Here is a 25,213-nt window from a genome sequence, read left to right as displayed (position 1 = left end):
CTGTCTCAGTGCTGTCAGTGAATTTACTCATGGTTTCGGCGTCCTGGAGATGTCATGTATGAGCCGCGAGTTTTGGGAATGTTTCAAATGTGGATATTTTGTTCGCCACTGCTGTGACGTATGAACGGCTTTCGTTTATTACTTGTTAAATACTTCTTCTTTTTTACCTTACGCCTTGGACACGCCATTGTGTACTAGCATACATAGATTCATACAGCTTCTTATTTCTCAGTTATGAAAAATAAGTAAAGAGTTCTGGTCAGCCCGAATGAAGGATGCGTTTGTTTTTGACGCTGGTACATTTTGAGGATCCTTCAGTAAGATAAAAAAACAAACAGACCTTGTTTTACTCCAGGATGTCCCGTAGGAAACAGGCAAACCCACAGTATGTTCACGTGGACGCGCATCACATCGGTGAGTTCTCGCATCACTTTCTGTGGCGTAATGATGGAGTTTGAACGTACACGCATATAAAATTGACGTGTATTTTTTCTACTCTTTGACAAAATATGGTGATGGACACTTTTTGTTTAACCAACGATAGCTCTGACCGTTTTAGCTCTATGATTCTGAAAACACTAAGAAGCCTATAGTTGTCAGTCATTTTAATATAGCTTTCAAGAACTATGTTCAGTACAATTGTATTGCTAAAATCTACCCCAAAAGTTTTCACAATATGAGAAAAACAAACGTAATATAGTTTGCATTGTAACGGCTAAAAACTCTTTTTGGGTACATTACGTTTAGGACCATATTATGTAACTGCACAGTACCTTTTTGTGTCCTTACGGGTGCAAATATTTACCCAAAACAATGATGACCCAGTGACGACTAGGGTTTCTGTGGTATGAGATTTTGACGGTACGATAACCGTCCCAGAAAATATCACGATTTCATGCTCAATTATTATTATCAAAACAATGACCCTTAAAGGAGTGAAAACTACGGAAGACCTGTAAAAAAAAGTTTTTTTTTTTTTTTTTTTTGGTTGAACAAACGCTTTATTATAATTGAAACTTGAAACCATAATTTTTTATTTTTTTATTGAAGTTGGTGTAAAAAAGTATCCCTTTTGAAAATAAATTAAAAAAAATAAGAAAGCTAACTGAATTATAATAATATACCAAATTATAAACATGAAAAAATAGCATGTAACTATACATGTAATATAACTAAAGCATGTTAGTTTACATGCTAGCATAGCATGTTAAATGAACTACTAAATGAAAATAACATCAGCTGTGTGAGCTTTTGATTATTAACAGTTAACATACTGTAGACTGCTCCTGTCCGTCCGTACCTTTATCTCGGTGCTTCTCAACTGGTTTTACTTCAGGACAGATTTTACATTGGACATCAAGTGTCGACATGCCATAGATTAAACATAACCTGTATTTAATGCATCCTGGGTCGCATTTCCTTTTATGTTGTATAGTTTTGTTCATGGTTTTCTTTGCTGTTGGAGTCAACAACAAAGCAACTGGAAGTTTTCTCACCCCCCTTTTAAAAATTGAAGAGCATATTTACTTATATGAGCCCATTATTATTCTAAACAGAACATATATATTACATAAGAGTAAAGGCTCCTCAAGGTTTGACTTGACTTCCTCCGTAACACTTTAAACTAGAAAAATCTCACTAGAATTGAAATTGGTCACATTAGTTTTGAGGTCTGCAAGCCGTAATATCAAGGAAAGCCAGGTTGTCTCACGCATGCGCCAGAGAAGAGCAGATCATTAGCGCAAGCTGGTTCTGTAACACTCGTGCGAAAGTGCACTTGGGCCTATTTATTGGGATATTGAACGGCCGCCGTAATATCTTCAATGGGAGATCCATGCTATTGCTCTTTCCCTGCTGTCCGGGACCCAGTCTGAATAGACCTGCGACCCACAAGTTGAGAAACACTGCTTTAACTCTATACACACTCTCACTTATTTCGCCTCGCTTCTCTCTGACATTTTCTCTGCTGCATGTGTGTGTGTGTGGGGGGGGGGGGTTAAGTAAGTTGACGAGTCTGACAGGCAGTCGAGGAGGAAATGAGATGCATACACGCATGTGAGAACCGTCAATTTTCATACCGTGATATACCGTGAAACCGGAATACCGCTGCAACTCTAGTGATGACCATTGTATCTTAAAATGTACAGTTTAGTACCCTTTTTTCTGAGAGTGTACACGGGGATGGCCACTTATGCCTTTCTCTTTCGTATGTTGTAAAAATAGTTCAAAAGCCTATATGATCTGCTCAAAGTGAAATGGCAGATGGCCCTTAAATGATGACAGACCTTTGACATCAACTGCAGCTTTTTTCAAAGTCTGTCTCTCATTTCTAATGTCTAGGCCAGGGGCGGGGGCCAGAAGGATGGTGTAGCGAACACACACACACAAGATGAGACAGTCACAATGTCGGATGAACTGCTTTATTAAAAGAAAGCAGTGCAGGCGAAAGTACAAAGGGCAAATCCAGTGAAGAGTTGTCGAGGGAAGCGAGGGTCAAAGCCGGGGTAATCAGAATAGAGTAGCGGGAAGGACTAAACAGGGGAGCTAGGGGAACAAGAGAGCTGGCAAGCTAAGGGGGTAACGAATCACAGGGGGGTCAAAACTAGACGAGACTAGCGGGGGGGTCAGAACTAGACGAGACTAGCGGGGGGCAAAGATACGGGAAACTAAACACAATAATCAACACCCGTGAAACGGTTGTGTGTGGAATATATAGTGACGAGTGCAGGTGTAAACAATGAACAGGAGTGCAGATGACGCAAGTGCAGGTGTAAACAATGACGTGGTGATTGGGACGAGTGCAGGTGGTCATAATGTTCTGGATGAGAGCGGGAAGCAAGCGAGTATGCTCGCGGAGTGCATGTGTGCCCGAGGGGGGAGATAGTCTACGAGCATGTGAGCTCGTAGGAGCAAAAACGAGCGTGCAAGCTCGAACGAGCAAAACGGGCGTGGAAGCCCGAGGGAGGAAAAAGAGCGTACGAGCTCAAGGGGGCGGAGCGAGGGAGCGGGGTTCGTGACAGATGGCATGGGTTGGCAGCTGCCACCCTAAAAATTAGCTTTGCCACCCCACTTGCCAACCCAACTCGGACTCCACTCGCGTCCTGGAGAATGTGCGCAACGGCTTAACCCGTCTGTGTCACACATGGTCCAGTATTCTGCCCGTCTCTGGCAGGACACAGCGACGTTCCGCCTCAGTAGACAAACCTCCCACCCCCCCTTCCTCTGGACTTTTGCCACACCTGGCACAAAAAACCTGGACACGCCCCTGGTGAAGGCATGCTGGTAAATCATGAAACCAAGAAAAAGCGGTTGGTATGAGATCATTATGAATGCAATGCATCATCAAATTATACTTGAAAGGTGAAATTTTCATCATATACTGTACAGGTTTTGTCAATAAATATTTAAAACATGTATAAATGGGGTTAAAAAGAAAATGAGAACTAAAGTAGTGCTGTTACAACTAACACTTTTTTAAAGATTAAAACAGATTATAAAATTATAATTAGAAAGTTTGGAACATCATTATTTTATTTTTACACAGAGACAGACAAGTATATCATTTAAATCAGTACCCTTTGTTACAATATCAGAATCTGAATCTGCTTTATTGCCAAGTATGCATATACACATACAAGGAATTTGTCTTGGTGACAGGAGCTTCCAGCGCGCAACAATACAAAACATTAACAAGACATACATAATAATAAAAAAATTATATAAAATTGAATAAATAAATACAAATGTAATAGAAAATGAAGTATATAGAATACACAATAAGATGTGTTTTCTCCCCTACCCGGTGAACCTTTTAGAGCACCATATCGAGACCACCCCGGGAGTGGTGGTTCGTAGGTGCCCCTATTGCCTTCCTGAACACGAGAAAAAGATTGTTCAGGAAGAATTACAGGCAATACTCGAAATGGGCATAATACAAGAGTCGCACAGTGATTGGGCCAGTCTGGTACTGAAGAGCGATGTTTATCCAATGCCGCAAATTGAGGAGTTACTCAATCGGTTGGCCGCCACTCAATTTTACTTGATGCTGGACTTAATAAAGGGTTAGTGGCAGATCCCTTTAACGCCAATATCCCGAAAAAAGATGGCTTTTTCTACACCGTTCGGATTACACCAATTTGTGACTCTTCCGTTTAGTTTGTTTAGAGCCCCGTCCACTTTTCAGTGCCTTATGGACAAGGTCCTCAGACCGCACACAGTATATGCTGCCACATATCTAGATAACATCATCATTTACAGTAATGTTTACGCAGCCTACCTGGCGCTCATGACCAAAAAGGGGGTAAGGCAGTTTTTGGGGCTGGCTGGATGACTTCTACCAAAGGTTTGTGCCTAGCTATTATGATATCACCAGCCTGCTGACTGACAGGTAAAGTCTGCACTGTGTGGGGGGGCCACTATTACATGCACCTGACAGTTATTGAAGTGCAGAGGACAGACTCAATAACTGTATCAGCATCGCCTGTGGCAGGTTGAACTTCCTCAACAGGAGAAGGAAGTACAACCTCTGCTGGGCCTTTTTCACAGTGGAGTCAGTGTGGGTCTCCCACTTCAGGTTCTGTGAGATAGTAGTGCCCAGGAACCTGAATGACTCCACTGCTGCCACAGTACTGTTTAGACTGGTAAGGGGGGGGTGGGGGGTCTGCAAACTTCAGGAGCTTGACAAAGGGGTCCTTGGCGACGCAGTCAATGGTGTAGGCGGAGAAGAGTAGTGGGTAGAGCACAGATGTGGACAGGAGGGGGGAGGAGGGGGTTGCAGGAGGTTTTGGTGTGAAGTGAAGTGAAGGTCAGAACGGGTGTGGGGTGTGAGATTGGGCCTTTCAAATCTACAGATCACAAGCCAGTTGTTGGTCCACCACAGGGTTGGGGGCAGGAGTCATGAAATTCGTAAATTGTTTCATGCCACTCCACACTGATGCAGGGTCTTTAGTTGAAAACTTGTTTTTCAGCTTCTCAGATTATCTTCTTTTAGCCTCTGATTTCCTTATTCAGTGTGATCCAGGCCTGATTGTACAAGACATTATCTCCACCTCTGTAAGCTGATGAAATTGCGTTGAGTTGAGTAAGGAGTACGGGTGAGGAGATGGAGTTCCTCCGTTTAGTTAGGCAGAGAGCTGAGATTCGCTAGTTGAATGCTCGGCAGCGCTGCTCAAAAGCCGCGCCGACAGAGCTTGACCAGCGCACCTGCCCATCTCCCTCGCCTGCATCTCTTGAACTGCACAGCTGCGCCTCCAACTAAAATGTAGAGCAAAGCATCCAAATATAAAAAAAATCTGTTCAGCAGTTCGTCCCTGGTAAAACCGATTGGAAAAAGATTACTAAACACACGACAAACAAACAAAAACAACAAAAGAATAGCAGCACTCCACACCGAGGGCGCCATCATGATGATATTATGCCAAAGGTTTGATTGTAATAACTGGGTTCTAAAGTTGGAATGCTTATAACTGCTTAAAGTATTAAAGATCAAAATGTTCAGAACAAAGTTCAGAACAAACTTTCCTTTGGGCATCATCATATTTTGGGACCTATGTGGTTATATGCCAGAAATATTGAACTGGGCTCTCAACGCTGCTTCATGTGGAAATTGTAAATGTTATATTTTTTCAATGGTCGAAAACCAAATGTGGATCAAGAGGTATGAAGATAGTTTTTCTTGTCCAAAAAAAAAGCCTGAATTACAAATTCTGTTAAAACCACAGAATTGACTATTTATTCACATAAAAAAAAATAATGTCAAATTCTTAAATTTCGAGAGCCCCGAAATACACTTTTATTTGAATATCTATAGTTACATATATATTTAATAGGCCTATATGTATTTACTTCAATTCATAGAGATCTCACTAAGATGCACACACATTATTTTATTGAAACACGCTGCCCCCTATTTCTTTTTTTTTTTTTTTTACCTGAAGTTTTGCATCAAATTTGTGAATATTGCCATTTTGACCCCCCTTTAAACAAAAAATTATTTCTCAATAAATATTAATCAATGGCATGTTTTGGCTTTCATCATAATTTATGTTTATCTTAATTCCGAAAAAGTATGTCTGCTGGGGAAGTTTCTGAAATTTGGCTGATTTGACATGGGAGGACCATGGAGGGTTTTTTAAATGAATCTTAATTAGGGTGACAGCTTTAAGAGGAACATTTGACACTAAACACAAAATTCTCGAAAACATAGTGATAAATAGCAGTGATTAACTAAATATTTTGCTACAAAAGCCACACAATAACAGCTTGCTTAACTGAGCTGCATTAGCAATACAATGTGAAAAAATAGCGATGTAGTATTTTGTCTCACTACACATTACTCCTTGATAAAAGTAGCTTATAACAGAAAAACTGCACTATTTTGAAAACATGTGAGATACTGATATGCTACTGAAAATTTTTGTTTAGTTAGTTAGTCCCGAACACTGGTCTAGGTATGGCAATGGAATAAACAATCAGAGTGTATTATGGAGATATAACAAGTTTGAAACATACTAAAAACATTGTGACACAAATCTGGTTTTTGTTGAGATGAGTATGATGCTTGCAAGACTCCAAGCTGTTATGAACTGTTTTTCTAAATTATTATTTGCAATTGATTCCTGTTTGCAAATATTTAAACAAAATAAGCCTTTTTTTCCTTAAAATGTAATGTATTGCCTCTGTTGAGAGATAAGTTCACATTGATGTACCATCTAATATCCTCTTTAAATGTATCTGTTTTTAATTACTTCTTTTTCTTCTTGAAATTCAGATCGTCCTTTGGAAAATGTCCCCAACTCAACTTGTGACGTCCATATCTGTGAACAATGCTGTGCTGAATTTTGCAATATAACAGACCTCCATCAACACCAGAAAGGCTGTTCAAAAGATCAGTTAGTTCTAATAGAATGTGATGATGGAATTCCAAACTCTTTACCTTACACTCACAATTCAAGTTTTTCAATCTTCAATTCTGAGGAGCAAGTAAATGGTGCAACAAGTGATAACAATACAGAGGAACTTTGTGACTTTTCTAATGATGGAACATCAGAAGGAACTGATGGATCTATAAACATATATGAAAACAGCAGTTACTACATTGCCACGAAGTCCCATTCACATCATGATAATGGAAACGATGATGCTGATTGCTTTAGCTCAGCATACACAACTGTCATACCTCAAGATGTTTCCTTAATTGAGTCATGTAAATTATCAGTCACTAAGAGCAATGTCTTCATTGAGAACCTAGAAAACACCAAGGTTGCTGTCGCTCAGTTCGCACAGGAAGCTAGTTTGAGTTCAAAGGCTAACTGCAAGAACACAAGCAACAGCAAAATGGCTGCCTCTGGTCTGATCGAGCAGCTGTTAGCTTTGCAGCAACAGCAGGTGCAGCAACTCAAATTAATTGAAGAAGTTCGACACCAGATAATCCTATTAACAGCTCAAAATTCAGACACACCTGTAGCCAAAAACACTTGTGATGGTCTTTCAGGAATCTCTCAAACCGGTTCACTGATAAAGCTCAGCTTACACCTTTCTGAACAGCTCGCAGCATCTGCTGGGCTAGCAGAAAAATTAGTAAGCAAGTCTGCTAATATTAGCTATGCTAAAGAGTCTAAACATATTATTTCACAGACCAACCAAGATGGCTCAAGGTGTCATAAAGTAAACTCACAAATGACTGATAAAAAAGGAGATAACTCATTGTCATCAAAAGTTGGTAGTGATCTAATTAGTAACCAATCTTTGCAAGGTAACACAGCCAGTGAGAAGGTTTCTGGAACTACTCATTTAAAAGTGCCTTCAACATCTCCTGCTTCGTTTATAGATAGGATTCTAAACAAACATGATTTGCCTCATAAACAGAATGATATTAATGAATGTGCAAACTCCTTGCCTAGTATCGGGGCAATTGTTGAGGACTTGAATGCTTTGACTGCATTAGTCCAGCAGAGGAAAGGAAAACCACTCAATGTGACTTTATTGGAAAACAAAAAGCCATCTGAAGATTGTTTATTTAAGCAGAAATGCAAGTTCTGTGCAAAAGTATTTGGAAGCTCTAGCGCTTTGCAGACACACCTGCGGTCTCATACTGGAGAGCGACCTTATAAATGCAACATATGCAGAAATCGATTTTCCACTCGTGGAAATCTCAAAGTCCACTTCCAGCTCCACAAGCAGAAGGATCCTAACAAACAAATGAATCCTCATCCGGTTCTGGAGCACTTAGACAATGTCCCAACCAGCACAGGTATTCCTTATGGCATGTCTCTACCTCTTGAAAAGCCTGGCCCTACATGGCTGGAGGACAAACACTTAGTGGGTTACTCTCTTGGCTTTATGTTTCCAACATCTTTGCCAAGTCTTCCACACATTGTTAAAAAACAGGAAGATGTGATATCAATAACCAAATCACATAGTCCTGTTGTCAATGTGGTGTGTGAGAGAAATAATGGGCAAAAAGAGTGTGAGAGAAATTATGGGCAAAAAGAGGTATTTAGAAGTAGCCCTCCTCTAACTTCATCCGAGAAATTTCGGGAGGGTAGTCAAGCCTTGAGTGTTTCTACATATGTAAGCTCCTCAAAGGAAAGTTCAAGAGACCATGTTGATTCTGATACCACTGTCAATTCAAGCTTACAATGTCAGCTAAAATTGAAGCAGCTTGAAACCAAATTTCTTTTGGGATGTCTTCCTGATCCTACAGGAGCCTCAGAGACTTCAAAGCTGGAGCAGTTGGTGGAGAACATAGATAAGAAGTCCTCTGACCCCAATGAGTGTATCATCTGCCACCGGGTTCTTAGTTGCCAAAGTGCCCTTAAAATGCACTACCGCACCCATACTGGAGAAAGGCCATTTAAATGTAGAGTGTGTGGAAAAGCCTTCTCAACCAAAGGCAATCTCAAGACACACTTCATTATTCATCGTTCCATGCCTCCCCTTGGAGTACAGCATTCATGCCCAGTATGCAGAGAAAAGTTCACAAATACAATGGTACTACAGGAGCATATCCATATGCACATGGGTGGTCACATCTTTAATATCCCACTGCATGAGAATATCTGCTCAGTGCCCATGCACCAGCACCCTGACTCTGTAGAAGAGAGGAACATGGAAGTGGGTAGCTTCTCTAATGTAAACATGGCATTTATGGAAGCTGTATCGGATTCAAAGTGCTCGGACTCATTACCAGACAGTTTATCATCTTCTCCTGCTTCTTCTGACTTTTCCAAACCAACAGGATCAGAGAGTCAGATGACTATCTCACATGTGGATGACCTGTCAGACAACAGGTCGAAAACTATGGAGAATGGATCAATGGATATAGACTACTTAACCTATATATCATCTTCACTAAAAGGGAACCTTGGTGGTCAAAGCAGAAAAATGTCAATCCTCACTGAGACTCCATCCTCTTGGGAACCCTCCTCTCCCTCTGTTCTTAAAATACATGGATACACTAAAAATAACAGACAAATGATATCTGCTGAACCAAATGGCTCAAGTCTTTCACCGCCAAATCTTACAGAGTTCAAACTAATAGATGGAACATCTGAAGATGTCCCAAAAGACAGCATGACCATGACTTTATCCTTCCATGAGCGGGGATCGCTGAAAACCAATGTTTGTGATATCTGCAACAAGACATTTGCTTGTCAAAATGCTTTGGACATTCACTATCGAAGTCACACTAAAGAGCACCCATTTGTCTGCACTGCTTGCAACCGAGGGTTCTCAACCAAAGGCAACCTTAAACAGCACATGCTCACCCACCAGATGCAAGACTTACATTCACAGTTGTTTGAGCCTGCAAATCTGATCCGGATTTTTCCACCAAACCAGTTTCTACACACCACTGATCCAATCATTACCTCAAAACGAATCGGACTCAATAAGATCATTGAAAAAGATTCTAAAGATCCTGCAGCTGGTATAGCTAGTGCTTACGCTTCTACATTACTCACTCAGTCTACATCAAAATTAACAGCAGCACCACTTCGACGAACAGCTAAACAGCACTTCTGCCACACTTGTGGAAAGACCTTCTCTTCTTCGAGTGCACTGCAAATTCACGAGAGAACCCACACCGGTGAGAAACCCTTCACCTGCAACATATGTGGACGTGCATTTACCACGAAAGGAAATTTGAAGGTACACCAGTCAAAAGTATTAAAGTATCAAACACTTTTTTTTAGATAAATGCTCTTTGTGTTCCTGTTCCTTAATCTGTTAAAGGTGTTCAGTTGGGCTTGGCGATACGACGATGTAAACGGATATTGACAATATGTTACAAATATCCAAATGCTGATTGTGAAACTCATTGACAGATGATGATCGACAATATTGGGAAATGGCGGATCTGGGAAGTCACTAAATATACTAAACAGTAGAACGGTGTGAAATTTTCACCCTCCAAATGGGACGAGGCTGTATCCACCTCCTTATTCACAAACTCCTCATCCACAAATGGGTATTTCATGTGTGGGTAATTTTGCTCATCTACCCACAACAATGGTGGGTGACCTGTAAGACGTCGACAAGAAATGCTGTTAGACACAAAGACATGCGCTTCAAGAAATGCACTTTATTATATTTTTATGAACAGACAAAAGAAAGAAAGATGTGCTGTTTGTTCAGAGGCATGAAGGCCTGTCTCGTGGAACATGCACATGTAAAGAGTTATCAATCTTTCTTTTCAGTTTCAGTTGTCCGAAAACTGTTTGCAAGAATAGTGTCATATATAGAGAATGGTGCAAATGATCTAAGACCTAATTATCTAAGTTCATTATTAATTATTAAAATTAATAGAACATTGATTAGAATCAATTTTAGCTTTTTAATCCTTTAAATCAATAATAATCACAAATAACCATCAATTATCAAATTCAATAGAATATTAATAAGGATTAATTTTGACGGGGCACCATCCTGGAATCAGAGACTAATAACCAGACAGTATAGCAGTCTTAATATAGGATTGTTCTCTTAGGAAAGTCAACGTCAAGAGAACATCGACATTCAAAAGGAAAACAATGAAGGCTTGAATCTGAGCACTGACATCCCCTGCCAGCCCTTGACACAGGTGTATGCAAAACAAGTTTATTGATGCAGTAATATCAATTAATAATCGATACAATGTAGTCATTAAACTTCCGACATCTAACTACAAACTAAACAGTAACATGATTAGATAAAGTAACAAATAAGCCTATAATACATGAGAGGAAGGTATTGTGTGTGTGTGTGTGTGTGTGTGTGTGTGTGTGTGTGTGTGTGTGTGTGAGCGTGTATTTATCACTTTGTGGGGACCAAATGTCCCCATAAGGATAGTAAAACCCGAAATTTTTGACCTTGTGGGGACATTTTGTCGGTCCCCATGAGGAAAACAGCTTATAAATCATACTAAATTATGTTTTTTGAAAATGTAAAAATGCAGAAAGTTTTCTGTGAGGGTTAGGTTTAGGGGTAGGGTTAGGTTTAGGGGATAGAATATAAAGTTTGTACAGTATAAAAACCATTATGTCTATGGAAAGTCCACATAAAACATGGAAACACAACGTGTGTGTGTGTGTGTGTGTGTGTGTGTGTGTGTGTGTGTGTGTGTGTGTGTGTGTGTGTGTGTGTGGAGAATATACAATTTCGGACAAGTTAGTCATTTAGTTTTAATTAGTTGACTAGTGGGACTGTTTTCAGACTTGCCAGCCAGGATTCAGAGTATTGAAATATGTCCTAATAAGCAAGTTTTAGTTACATTTAAATGCTGTTTTGGCTAAAGCAGGTATTTAAATTGCATGCTCAGAAGCCCTGAGAGGCCACAGGACAGGGACCGGGTCAGGAGGCCTGGGAGGAGGCCACAGGATAGAGGCCGGCTTTGGTGGCCTGGGAGGTGGTCATGGGCCAAGGGCCGGTTCAGGGGACCTGGGAGGTGACCACAGGACAGAGGCCGGTTTTGGTGGCCTAGGAGATGGAGTGGCCTCAGGGGAGGCCGGCGGAGCCGCGTGAGGCAGAGCCAAGGAGGACCTCTGAGGCGGAGCTGAGGGAGGTGATGGCTCAGAAGGGCCAGAAGGCGGAGCTGAGGGAGGCTCAGGAGGTGGAGCTGAAGGAGGCTCAGGAGGCGGAGCCGAGGGAGGCGGCGCTGTGGGAGGCTTTAGGAATGGAGACCAGGAAGGCTCTGGAGTCTCTGGGGGCAGAGACGTAGGAGGCTCTGAGGGTGGAGCCGTCGAAGGCTTGAGTGGCTCGAGAGGCGGAGCCGTAGGAGGCTCCGGAGGCGGAGCCGTAGGAGGCTCGGGAGGCTCTGAGGGCGGAGCCGTCGAAGGCTTGAGTGGCTCGAGAGGCGGAGCCATAGGAGGCTCTGGAAGCGGAGCCATAGGAGGCTCTGGGGGTGGAGCCGCAGGAGGCCCCAGAGGCGGAGCCGCAGGAGGCTCGAGAGGCTCTGGGGGCGGAGTGGTAGGAGGCTCAAGAGGCTCTGGGGCGGAGCCGTAGGAGGCTCGGGGGGTCAGGAGGCCAGGGGGGAGGCCTCAGGATGGGAACAGGGTCAGGAGGCCTGGGTGGAGGCCACAGGACAGGGACTGGGTCAGGGGGCCTGGGAAGAGGCCACGGGACTGGGTCAGGAGGTCTGGGAAGAGGCCACAGGACAGGGACTGGGTCAGGGGGCCTGGGAAGAGGCCACAGGATGGGAACAGGTTCAGAAGCCCTGGGAGGAGGCCACAGGACAGGGACCGGGTGAGGAGGCCTGGGAGGAGGCCACAGGATAGAGGCCGGCTTTGGTGGCCTGGGAGGTGGTCATGGGCCAAGGGCCGGTTCAGGGGACCTGGGAGGTGACCACAGGACAGAGGCCGGTTTTGGTGGCCTAGGAGATGGAGTGGCCACAGGGGAGGCCGGCGGAGCCGCGTGAGGCGGAGCCAAGGAGGACCTCTGAGGCGGAGCCGAGGGAGGTGATGGCTCAGAAGGGCCAGAAGGCGGAGCTGAGGGAGGCTCAGGAGGTGGAGCTGAAGGAGGCTCAGGAGGCGGAGCCGAGGGAGGCGGCGCCGTGGGAGGCTTTAGGAACGGAGACCAGGAAGGCTCTGGAGTCTCTGGGGCAGAGACGTAGGAGGCTCTGAGGGTGGAGCCGTCGAAGGCTTGAGTGGCTCGAGAGGCGGAGCCGTAGGAGGCTCGGGAAGCGGAGCCGTAGGAGGCTTGGGAGCCTCTGAGGGCGGAGCCGTCGAAGGCTTTAGTGGCTCGAGAGGCGGAGCCATAGGAGGCTCGGGAGGCTCTGAGGGCGGTGCCGTCGAAGGCTTGAGTGGCTCGAGAGGCGGAGCCATAGGAGGCTCGGGAGGCTCTGAGGGCGGAGCCTTCGAAGGCTTGAGTGTCTCGAGAGGCGGAGCCATAGGAGGCTCTGGAAGCGGAGCCGTAGGAGGCTCTGGGGGCGGAGCCGCAGGAGGCCCCGGAGGCGGAGCCGCAGGAGGCTCGAGAGGCTCTGGGGGCGGAGCCGTAGGAGGCTCAAGAGGCTCTGGGGGCGGAGCCGTAGGAGGCTCGGGGGGTGGAGCCCTGGAAGGCTCGAGAGGCAGAGCCCTGGGTGGCTCGAGAGGCCTGGAAGGCGGAGCCCTGGAAGGCTCGAGAGGTTCGAGAGGCGGAGCCCTGGGAGGCTCGAGAGGCTTGAGAGGCGGAGCCCCAGGAGGCTCGGGAGGAGGAGCTCTGGAAAGCTCGGGAGGCTTGAGAGACGGAGCCCTGGAAGACTCGAGAGACTTGAGAGGCGGAGCCCTGGGAGGCTCGAGAGGCTTGAGGGGCGGAGCCCTGGTAGGCTCGAGAGGCTTGAGAGGCGGAGCCCTGGAAGGCTCAAGAGGCTTGAGAAGCGGAGCTCTGGGAAGCTCGGAGGGCGGAGCTCTGGAAAGCTCGGGAGGCTTGAGAGACGGAGCCCTGGAAGACTCGAGAGACTTGAGAGGTGGAGCCCTGGGAGGCTCGAGAGGCTTGAGGGGCGGAGCCCTGGTAGGCTTGAGAGGCGGAGCCCTGGAAGGCTCGAGAGGCTTGAGAGGCAGAGCTCTGGGAAGCTCGGAGGGCGGAGCTCTGGAAAGCTCGGGAGGCGGAGCTCTGGAAAGCTCAGGAAGCTCGGAAGGCGGGGCTCTGGAAAGCCCAGGAGGCGGAGCTCTGGAAAGCTCAGAAGGCAGAGCTCTGGAAAGCTCAGAAGGTGGAGCTCTGGAAAGCTCAGAAGGCGGAGCTCTGGAAAGCTCGGGAAACTCGGAAGGCGAAGCTCTGGAAAGCTCGGGAAACTCGGAAGGTGGAGCTCTGGAAAGCTCGGGAAACTCGGAAGGCGGAGCTCTGGAAAGCTCGGGAAACTCGGAAGGCGGAGCTCGGGAAACTCGGAAGGCGGAGCTCTGGAAAGCTTGGGAGGAGGAGCCCTGGAAGACTCGAGAGACTTGATAGACTTGGGAGGCGGAGCCCTGGTAGGCTCGAGAGGCGGAGCCCTGGAAGGCTCGGGAGGCGGAGCCCTGGAAGGCTCAGGAGGCGCTGGCTCTAGGACGGGCATGACCACTGGCGCTGGCTCTTGGACGGTCCTGGCTACAGGCGCTGGCTCAGGGACGGTCGAGGCTACAGGCGCTGGCTCAGGCACGGTCGAGGCTACAGGCGCTGGCTCAGGGACGGTCGAGGCTACAGGCGCTGGCTCAGGGACGGTCGAGGCTACAGGCGCTGGCTCAGGGACATCTGAGGCTACAGGCACTGGCACACTGACGTTTGAGGCTATCGGCACTGGCTCACTGACGTCTGAGGCTACAGGCTCTGGCTGGGTTACCGTGGTATGTGCCGGCTTGGGTTCGCCGGGCGCTGAGGGCAGAGCCAAGGGGGTTTTAGGGCATGGGGCTGCGGCAGGCGGAGGCTGGAGTGCAGAGACCTCTCCCTTTCTCCTCTTCCTCCGGGCTGATGCGACTGGCGAAGCTGGGATGCTGTTCCTGGTCAGCGTGGCTTCAGGCTCGCTGGCCGTGGTTGACGAGGGCTCAGGCTTGCTGAGCGTGGTTGACGAGGGCTCAGGCTCGCTGACGGTAGAGGCCATAGGCGCTGGTTCGCTCACTGTGACATGCGTGGCCGCTGGCTCGCTCACTGTGACATGCGTGGCCGCTGGCTCGCTCACTGTGACAAGCGTGGCCGCTGGCTCGCTCACTGTGACATGCGTGGCCGCTGGCTCGCTCACTGTGACAAGCGTGGCCGCTGGCTCGCTCACTGTGACATGCGTGGCCGCTGGCTCGCTCACTGTGACAGGCGTGGCCGCTAGCTCGCTCACTGTGACAGGCGTGGGCTCTGGCTCGCAGACCGGGGCAGGCGTGGGCTCTGGCTCGCAGACCGGGGCAGGCATGGGCTCTGGCTCGCAGACCGGGGCAGGCGTGGGCCGGGAGGCGGAAGCCTGTATTTTCCTCCTCCGGGCGGACGAAGTGGACTGTGCAGGTTCAAGGGAAGCCACTGGCGTAGGGGGTTGCTCGCTGACAGGTGAGGCTGGTGTGACAGGGAGCGGTGAGCTGCACGCTAGTAGGGTCGTCTCCAGGTAGTCGCGGAGATTGCAGCCGGGCATTGCCTGTGGCACCCGCTCCCTCAGCGAGGGATTTAAGCTGTCCTTAAAAAAAAACACCAATGCGGAGTCCGGGAAGTCCGTAAAGGTCGCCAGGAGGAGAAAGTAGAGAGCATGGTCTACCAAAGGCTGGTCTTCTTGCCGCAAGTTGAGCAGCCGGCATTTGGCCCGTATAGCTGCTGGATCCATGTGTGGTCTATCGTTCTGTAAAGCTTGAGTAACGAGGCAGACGAGGAGATGCGGATCCAAATGCAGTCTAAACTTTATTTAGTTAACAAACAGGTAAACACAAAGGAACAACCCACAATGGGGAAATCAAACATAAAAACTGTAAACTAAACACGATGTAAACAAACAGAGGACTCGGGAAGGAAACACACACCAGGCTAACATCAAACAACGATAGACAAGGACTGAACAAAGAAACAGGGTATAAATACATAAACATGGGAAAAAAGGGGCCAATGAACGAACAGAACTCAAACAAGATAACAAGGTGATTAACAGAAGCAAAAGGCAAACTAATGAGGGCAGGTGAAAACAATGACAGAAAACACGAACGCTAACAAGGGGACTATGGAGTTACATAAGGGACTAAAGTGAAAACTAAGAAATGCAAAAGTGACAAAAATGGCAAACAAAAGGGCAACAGTGAAACAAGACAGGGTATACATAACAATTACATTTTACAATATATTCAAATAGAAAACTGTTCTTTTAAATTGTAAAAAGAGTTCACAATATCACAGTTTTTACTGTATTTTGGATCAAATAAATGCAGCCTTGGTGAGCAGAAGAGACTTCTTCTAAAACTTTTAAACAGTAGTGTAGGTCTAAAATTTTTAAGTTATGTCTTTATGTAAATAAAATGTATTTTTTTAATTCTTTTTACTTAAAACCTGATTTTGATCATTAAGTATCCTCACATTAGTTCTCTTTCTATCACATTCCTCATTGATAGGCCCAGGGGAGGGGTCTTTGTCTCAGGTGTGAATCGCATCAATATTCGTGATAATTCACACCACCTCGCATATGACCTTTCTAACACTACAAGTGTCTTACAAAAGTTAAACGACTAAATTGCTTTGTATGAATGAGTGATCAGGATGGTTTTAACATCATTTTGTAGCTACAAGATCCAGTTCTCAAAAGTCTTGTGGACAAATGTTTAGTATGTGTTATATGGCCTTATTTCAATTACTTACAATTTTAGTTTTTTCAAAAAACACGCATAAACGTTATTTTCTCAAAAATACAAACATGTACATACATGTTGCTCACATATTATTGTAGCCCAGTTTGTGCTGAATACAGTGTTATCAGACATTAGCCATTAATATGTTTTAATGGACCCAAAAACACCCTCAGACCCCAGAGGGTTAATGGCGTCTGCCTGTTTAGCGAGTGTCTCTGCTTGTATGATAACTTAGGGACAAAGCTGAGTTTTATTGCGAAGTTATCTACTAGCCAAATGTGTGTGTGTTTATGTTTGTGAGGGGTCGCCTGTGTGTGCGGTTAGTATGAGAGAGAGAAAACAGAGTGACTGCACCGAAGCCGGATTTGCAATCGTGGGGGGAAAAGGCAACTGTTATTTTATCACTCAGAGACATGGTGAATGGCACGTAAACCATCCCACGGTCTTTGGTTCTTTAATGGATAAATAGTGTGCCGTTCTCACCCGCGATGGCGGAAATACACAACTGTCCAACATGGTTGCACTACAACACAAATCTAATTTGTGATAACAGTATGTTACAATAATACTTTGAGTATTATTAGCAGCAATGAGCATAACAGAATAACACACTATAATAATCTATCTCTGCTCAGACGTAAACCTCTTAATGAATCGCATTAGGACGTGTGTAGAATGTGTGTTCATCCGTCGTTTAACTCTGACTCGGTTCCTTGAAGCTCAGGTGATAGTGGGAGGCCATTTCGGCGGAGGGCATTATGGCTGCTGATGCTCGGCGGGTTGCTGGAGAAATCAGCGAAGTTGACTCTGCTGAAGAATGAAGAGAAATCTTCTTTCTTCACTTCTGCAGGCAAACGGTGAAGACGGAGCATTGCTCGACGGTCTCCTTCTGATCCGTTAGCGTGTTGGGTGGAACATGGAGAAATCTCAACTTGTCCAGCGAGATGGAGATTGTATGGCCACAGTGTCAAGTCGTACATTATTTCCTTGCGCAACAATGCTACACCTGAGAGCAGCAATGAGCTGCATCTAGACACAGCATGTAAATGTTTCTGGAAGCAACTCCCAGAAAGATCTCAAAGGTTTTTCTACTACCGATGACATCATGGTTGAGGGCGCGGTTTGTCTTGTCTTGGTCTCATCCAATAGGATTTGAGAGTTCGTTTCTTCAGAATGTCATACATAGCTGTAAAGTGAGCAAGGCTTCATGAGATTTGTAGTCTGTTTTGGACTCCCTATGTTTGATTTTGGCACGATTGTTGTAGTTATACTTTATAATTGAATGTAGGCCTCAGTCAGGCTTTATGACTGCATGTAGGCCTGCCTTTGTCTTATATCTGAATACATGAGGCCCAACAACCTAATATGATACTGTAATATGTTAAACATTCTAGAGGTAATGGTTTATTATATTTCAATTATTAGAGGCCAAGAACCAAAGGTGCTGTGGCACCTATTGTATCTGTTGGTTTTCTTATTATTATTCTGGCTGGGAGTATATGGCAGCCCATAAAACCATTTGTAGGAAAATTGGGAAATCCCCATAGCAAATTTAGGACCTCTATGACAAACTCTATAGCGTCACCACCAGTTAAAAAATGCATTTTTCTTTTGCGCATATATTTTGAACTGTTTGCCCTAGAGACACAATTATTTTTTCTTTTTTTTTGTCTGAGTACACTCCTCCTGATGATTCAAATAAAGCCCTTACATTAAAACTCATGCCATTACAATGGCTGCCATCTTGGATTGTGATGTTTACAGTTTACATTTTTCAAATCCTTCAAACTGATTTGCCCAAGCAATGGCTCAAAATAATCACCAGATCGAGCCGCACATAACATGTAGTACAGAATTTATATGTTTGCCTTTGTTTTAAAGTAACAGCATTGCAAAAATTTAAAAAGGTTGATGTAAAACAGGCAGTGAGGCTGTATCTGGACAACCCTTTGTCCTATGGATACAAAACTTTATATGCTTCATAAGGAACATGATCTGAGGGTACATGCATAGTTTGCTGACAGTGCCACCTATGGGTCGAAAAATATGAAAAATGGCTATTTTTGCCTGTATCTTGAGCCGTGTTCTAAAATCATGAGCTTGGTTGTTTTTTTATTATTAAATATACTAAACCTTCTGACTGACATATATCTCTGGTATATCTCTTTAGCACCTGCAAGACTTGTGGCAATGTTGCAAAGCAGACAGTGTGCCGAATCTGTGTGCTATGGAGATTGAAAGGTTACTGGTTCAAGACCAGCTCAGGGCAACTTGTAAACCATTGAGTACTTGCAAAATACATCAAGTCTAGTCTATTCTTCCTTTCTGCTATGTTTAATATTAGTAATATTAATATTTAATATTGGCTCTCTCACAGGTGATTGGTGTATGAGTGTGAGTGTGTGTGTGAATGGGACACAGTGTAAAGCACTTTGGTAAACGCTAAGGTTAAAAAAGGCACTATATACTGTACATTCCCCTCAGTGCTAATGCTAAGGTAGCACTCTGTGAACTGTATAGGTCTATTAGCGAACTGCAGAATGCACACCCTGATGGGCTTTTTATTGTCGCCTGAGATTTCAACCATGCAAATCTCAAGTCAGTGCTCCCTAAATTCCATCTGCATGTGGACTTTGCAATGATAGGGGCGAAAGTGCTGGAAATTGTTTACAAAAACATCCCCGGCATTTAAAAGATGGAGCCCCGCACCCACCTCGGCTACTCAGATCACATCTCTGTTATGCTAATCCCAGCATACAGACCACTCATTAGACGCTCCAAACAGGTTCTGAAGTAGGTGATAACCTTGCCAGCAGGAGCCATCTCTGATCTTCAGGACTGTTTTGAGTACACTGACTGGCACATGTTCAGTGAGGCTGCCACCGATGGCGACTCCACCAACTTGGAGGAATACACAGCATCAGTGACCAGCTACATCAGCAATAGCATCGATGACGTCACTCTCTCCAAGACCATCAGTTCAAGCTCCACCCAGAAGCCGTGGATGACTGCGGAGGTGCTACACTGCTGAGGACCCAAGACTCCACCTTCAGAGCAGGCAACAAGGCAGCCCTAAGAACAGCAAGGGCCAAACTGTCCCGGGCCATCAGCGAGGCAAAGCACGCACACGCCCAGAGAATCCACAGCCACTTCCAGGACAGCTGTGACATGCAAAACATGTGGCAGGGCATCGAGGCCATCACCAATTACAGGACAGCATCACCTGCCTGTGACAGTGCTGCCTCCCTTCCAGATGTGATGAATGAATTTACGCTCGGTTTGAGGCGCAGAATGACGGGGCAGCATGGAAGACCACCCCTCCTCCCAACGACCGGGTTCTATGTCTTACCATGGCTGATGTAAGGAAATGTCTACGCAGAGTCAAGCCTCGGAAGGCTACTGGACCAGTCAACATTCCTGGCAGGGTTTACAGAGGATGTGCTGACCAGCTGGCAGATGTTCTTACTGACATCTTCAACATTTCAACCTCATGGCCAGACTATGTAACAGTTTCTTCCCCCGAGCATCAGACTCCTCAACACTCAGAGACTGGACGGACAACACATACAGACACACACCCACACTCAACTGAACACCATCCAACTCCCTTTGCAATTTTGCACATTTTTGAATTATCTATCGCTGCTACTTTATTCATAACATATTGTACTTAATTTCTTGTCACTTCTACCTGGCTGCTACCCTAATAACTGCTATGTCCATATATAGTTGTGACAGGGCAGAGGGTGGGGGCAGGTTGTGATTTTACACACCCGGTCCCTTATCAGGCTAATTAAGACACCGAGAGGGATAAAGGCCGACTGCGGATGGTGGTGCAATAGAAAGCGAGATTGATTACAAGCAGCTGTCCGTCATGTGTGTGTTTGTGTCTTTTGTTTAAGTTTTTCATTAAAATATAATTTTTATTGTCAAGCCGGTTCTCGCCTCCTCCTTTCCATTCAACTGCTTTACACTGGTGCCGAAACCCGAGAAGGAGGAGGGATACGCCATAGTGGAGTTCTCGCCGTTACCATCCACCCCAGTGGAGCAGCCGTGGCCGTCTTCTGGGGAATGGAGGAGCTCGGCCACCTGGAAGCCGATGAATTAGTCGCTGACCGCGAGGGGAGAAGGGGCTCCTAGCCGACCGCCTGGAAGGGTCAGGGCTGCTGCCAGGGGCGGACGAGACCCCTACTAGCCGTTTAAACGAGGCGGGGTCTGAGACCACCAACCACAAATGGAGAGGGGCTCACTGCTGACCGCCCGGAGTCTGCCTCTTTTCCATTGAACTGCTTTACAGTAGTATGCTGCTAATCTGGTGGATACTATGCCATTGTAGGCTATGTTTACATTCACAGCATTTTCTATTATATTGTTATCTTTTGGCACTACCTGTTTTATCTGACCTTTTTCATAGGCACAGTATGTATCAAATGTATCTTTTGTAGCACTTTATGCACTTTATGTATAAATGTGTAGGTCTTTTAGTTCTGTGTAGTTTCATGAAGTTCTCTGTTTGTTTTATGCTGTTTCATGTTGTTTTATGTAGCACCATGGTCCTGGAGGAACATTGTTTCATTTAACTGTGTACTGTACTAGCTGTTTATGGTTGAAATGACAATAAAAGCCACTTGACTTGACTTCAATTGACTTGGATGATGGGGTGCTAAAGTAGCTTAACCCACATGAACATTTTCATCAACCAGCTTCACCAGCTTAGTTTTACTGGTCAGCAACACAGCTATACTGGTCCAGCTAGACCAGCATCAAACCAGCATAGGGTCATTGTAATTTTGTCATGTAAGACATGATCTTGAAACAACATTTGTATATAAGAAATAGTCCTAATCTTAACCCTAACCTCAGCCCTAACCTATCCCTAAAATCTTATTGATTGATAAAAATATTGTTGCAGGATGTTGATCTAAGAACACAACTTACTTGAAAAAATCCCAATTAGCCCAGCTGCAAAAGTTAGTCTTTTCAGAAGTTTGGTTATTGTCCTTTTGATATTTTATTACTTTGTTTTTGAATCTGTTACATTGTTTATGGATATTGTCTTGGATTATTGCCTTATGACCATCTATCTGCATTCTTCCATCCTGTATTTCCACCTAGGTTCATATGGGAACCCACATGTGGAGCAGTTCTCCAACCAGAGGAGGTCGCAGGCTTTCTGTTGATGGCTGTTTTGTTGGATACAACCCTGAGAGATTTCACTGCCCAAAAGACACTACCCTGAAATATGTTGTGGGCAGAGTGAAAAATGGGGACTCCAAATGCCTCTGGAGTCAGTATGCCTCTGGTAAGCAGAAGGTTGTCGGTTAGATCCCCAGTCACCACCATTGTGTCCTTGAGCAAGGCACTTAACTCCAGGTTGCTCCGGGGGGATTGTCCCTGTAATAAGGGCACTGTAAGTCACTTTGGATAGAAGCGTCTGCCAAATGCATAAATGTAAATGTAAAATGTTTCTGTCTGTCAATCACACTATCCATACACCACACTATCAGTCATACCGTCTTTTGACTTCCATTCCCTAATACCCTAGCAACCAGATGGAATACCCTAGCAACCATATAGCAACACATGACTGAAATGTTTCTCATGATCTTAAAAATCTTTTGATTTGAAGGCATATGCTTAAATGTTTGAAATTAGTTTTGTAGACAAAAATATAATCGTGCCAACATATTTGTTTATTTAAACAAAACAAATAATTTACAAAACAAATTTAATGAAATATATATTTTTGAAAAAGTTTTTGAAATTGATGACTTGGACCGAATAATTAAGAAAAGCAGCCACTGAGTGCCCAACATTGATGGGAACTTCTTCAGTACGGTTTAAAAGCATCCCAGGGTGATACCTCAAGAAGTTTCTGGAGAAAATGTCAAGAGTTCATGTCTACAAATTCTAGGCAAAGGGGGACTACTTTGAAAATGCTCAAATATAACATAGTTTTGATTTATTTTGGATTTTGTTTAGTCACAACGTAATTCTCATATTTCCATTTATGTTATTTTATAGTTTTGATGACTTTACTATTATTCTAAAATGTGAAAAAAATAAAAAAAATTATAATAAAGAATGAGTGTGTGTTTCAAAATGTTTGACCAGTAGTGTGTATCAGCACCAATACATCCAAGAGACATGGGGTGTGCTCTTTTAAGATGGGACACCATACTGAGTGCCACGATGCCTTCAAACTTCAGACTTTTTAAACTTTCAATCCAACATAACATTTTGTCCTGACAGACTTGACCTATCTTGTTGTATTTCTTGTATTAGATTAGTTTTAGGAAGATAAGTAATGTTAATATGTAGATATTATCTACTATTTAGCAATTTTTTTAATACTTGGAGGTATTTCATATACTGCATTTGCTAGACCTTTTTGTAATACTATGATGAGGCAAGTTTTTATTATTTAATGAATTCTTATTTTTCTGTCAAAAACTATTTGTTACTCAGTGTATAACATTAATATATCTCATTAACTTTGTTCTTTCATGCTTATTTACAATGTAAAACAGTACGCATAAACACATATGAGTGCTAATACTATTTTTTTTATCTTGTTTAAACATACTTTGTACAATTACATTGTTACATTGGGGGTACTCATATATGTAATGGTATGTGATGTCATGGCTGCATGTTACACAATATGTTTTACTTTCCATTTGATTTAAATCAAAAGGAAATGTGCTTTTGAAACTACTGATTATGGTAAAAATTTTGGAAAACTTTAGTGTGTTTACCTTCAAGCATTGTTCTCCTCTCCCAAGGATTTCCCATTAACAAAGAAATTATTCTCTTCCCACCTACATACAATCAGAATTCATGGCTTTTCTCTGGTGATAAAAATCATAAGTCACCTTTTCCTCTGCATTTCCATTTCAATAAACTTACCAATAATAACAGGCAATATGTAATACTCAATAATCTTTGCCAGTGGAAGATGATACTTATACAAGCTAATAGAATAATAGAGGCCATTCTTCAAGTAGGTACGACTCGTCAGCTCAACCTTATGTCTCCAAACCACATGGGCAGATGACCAGCAGTTTTATATGTGCAAGTCATACTTCCTCCCAAGGTTTCTTTCTCATCTTACCTAAACATTTCAGGTTTAAAGGATAAAGGCACTTATCTCTGTAATAGATAATATTTTTAATATTTTTGACAAAATAAATAGAACGTCAACCTTCATTAATGTTTTAGTGCTGCCATTTCCAGTGAAGAAATGTTGGCTACAGTCACACAGTCAGTGTGTGATTGACAACCGTATTTGCAGGTGTGATTCAAAGTGTCCTGTACTGTATATAGCCACAACGGGAGCGGATTGAATAATGTCTGTATTAACAGGTAACTGAAGTCAATCCACTTTTCTTTATTGTAACCTTAAGATATTTTTCAACATAATTGTGGAACTAGTGCCTGATCATGATAGTGCCTAATCAGTTCCTTGTGGAACCATACCGTTCCAATCAAATTCCAGCATAATTTTTCCACCAGGGACACCAACAAGTAAGTCGCTTTGGATAAAAGTGTCAGCCAAATGAATAAATGTAAATGTAGAAAGCAAGAACTGTATTTAAATAAGCTTTAATGTAAATGTGATACCATTATAATGGCAATGCCTGAAATTAATGCAACAACAGCCAAACCCACTGACTTCAAAACAAAAACAACGGATGACTCCATAAAAGATTTTGTGTCATTTTTTTATCATCCTGTCTTGATGTGAAAAACTTCACATGGACAAGATGTGCTCAAATTTGGATGATGAGATGGAAAACAACTTAAGAGCAAAAAAGAGAAGACGGTTTTAATGCTAACATCAGCTGCATGTTTGTTGCTTTATCATCCCTTTGCATGATCATATGTGTGCTTAATAAACACAATGTTACTTGAAACTATTGTGCATTGAGTTGTTTAACAGTGATAACTAGCAATTAAGGATATAGATGTACACATTACAAACATGTACATGTTCATTTATAATTTTGAGGTAAAGTAAAAACAACTTACTGTATAATATAAATGACTGCATAAGCTTTAAAAAGGGGAATCAACATCACAATCAAGGCAATACAGAAGTACAATATTTAAATCACTGAACAGTAGAAAGAGTGAAGTAATTGCTAGCAATTGTTCCACATATCACTACTATTGTTAATGTTTCACTTGAAACTGGGGTTGTACCCTCTGCTCTTAAAATGGCAGCAGTTGGACCAGTCCTTAAAAAACCTGGAAGTGACACTGCTGATGTGTCCAATTACAGGCCTATTTCAAATTTCTGGCAAAGGTGTGTGAACGTGTGGTTATTGGTCAACTGTAAATAATTTATCTATGAGCTGTTTATTCAAATTTTTTCAATCAGGGTTTAGGTCTGGACATAGTACAGAGACTGCACTTGTGAGGGTCAGGAATGACCTCCTTATTACAGCGGATTCAGGAGCTTGTGGCATTTTGGCTTTGTTAGA

The 25,213-nt window shown here is 43.8% G+C and overlaps 1 protein-coding gene across 1 annotated transcript; it reads left to right on the top strand.

The window, feature by feature from the left end:
* The first annotated feature begins 331 nt into the window (after positions 1-331).
* Positions 332-22,694, top strand: LOC127638423 (sal-like protein 1). Its single transcript, XM_052119946.1, has 3 exons — positions 332-414; positions 6,770-10,149; positions 21,843-22,694. The coding sequence occupies exons 1-3, from the start codon at positions 357-359 to the stop codon at positions 22,050-22,052; spliced, it is 3,648 nt and encodes a 1,215-aa protein (XP_051975906.1). The 5' UTR covers positions 332-356; the 3' UTR covers positions 22,053-22,694.
* The last annotated feature ends 2,519 nt before the right edge of the window (positions 22,695-25,213 follow it).

This window comes from Xyrauchen texanus, chromosome 46 (genome assembly GCF_025860055.1).
Source record: "Xyrauchen texanus isolate HMW12.3.18 chromosome 46, RBS_HiC_50CHRs, whole genome shotgun sequence".
NCBI lineage: Eukaryota > Metazoa > Chordata > Actinopteri > Cypriniformes > Catostomidae > Xyrauchen > Xyrauchen texanus.
The sequence above is the reverse complement of the archived record's forward strand: the minus strand, read 5'-3'. Positions and strand labels throughout refer to the sequence as shown.

Coding starts and splice junctions, on each gene's coding strand:
- LOC127638423 (XM_052119946.1), top strand. CDS start 357: ATGTCCCGTAGGAAACAGGCAAACCCACAGTATGTTCACGTGGACGCG. Junction 415..6,769: donor CGTGGACGCGCATCACATCG/GTGAGTTCTCGC, acceptor CTTGAAATTCAG/ATCGTCCTTTGGAAAATGTC. Junction 10,150..21,842: donor CCACGAAAGGAAATTTGAAG/GTACACCAGTCA, acceptor ATTTCCACCTAG/GTTCATATGGGAACCCACAT.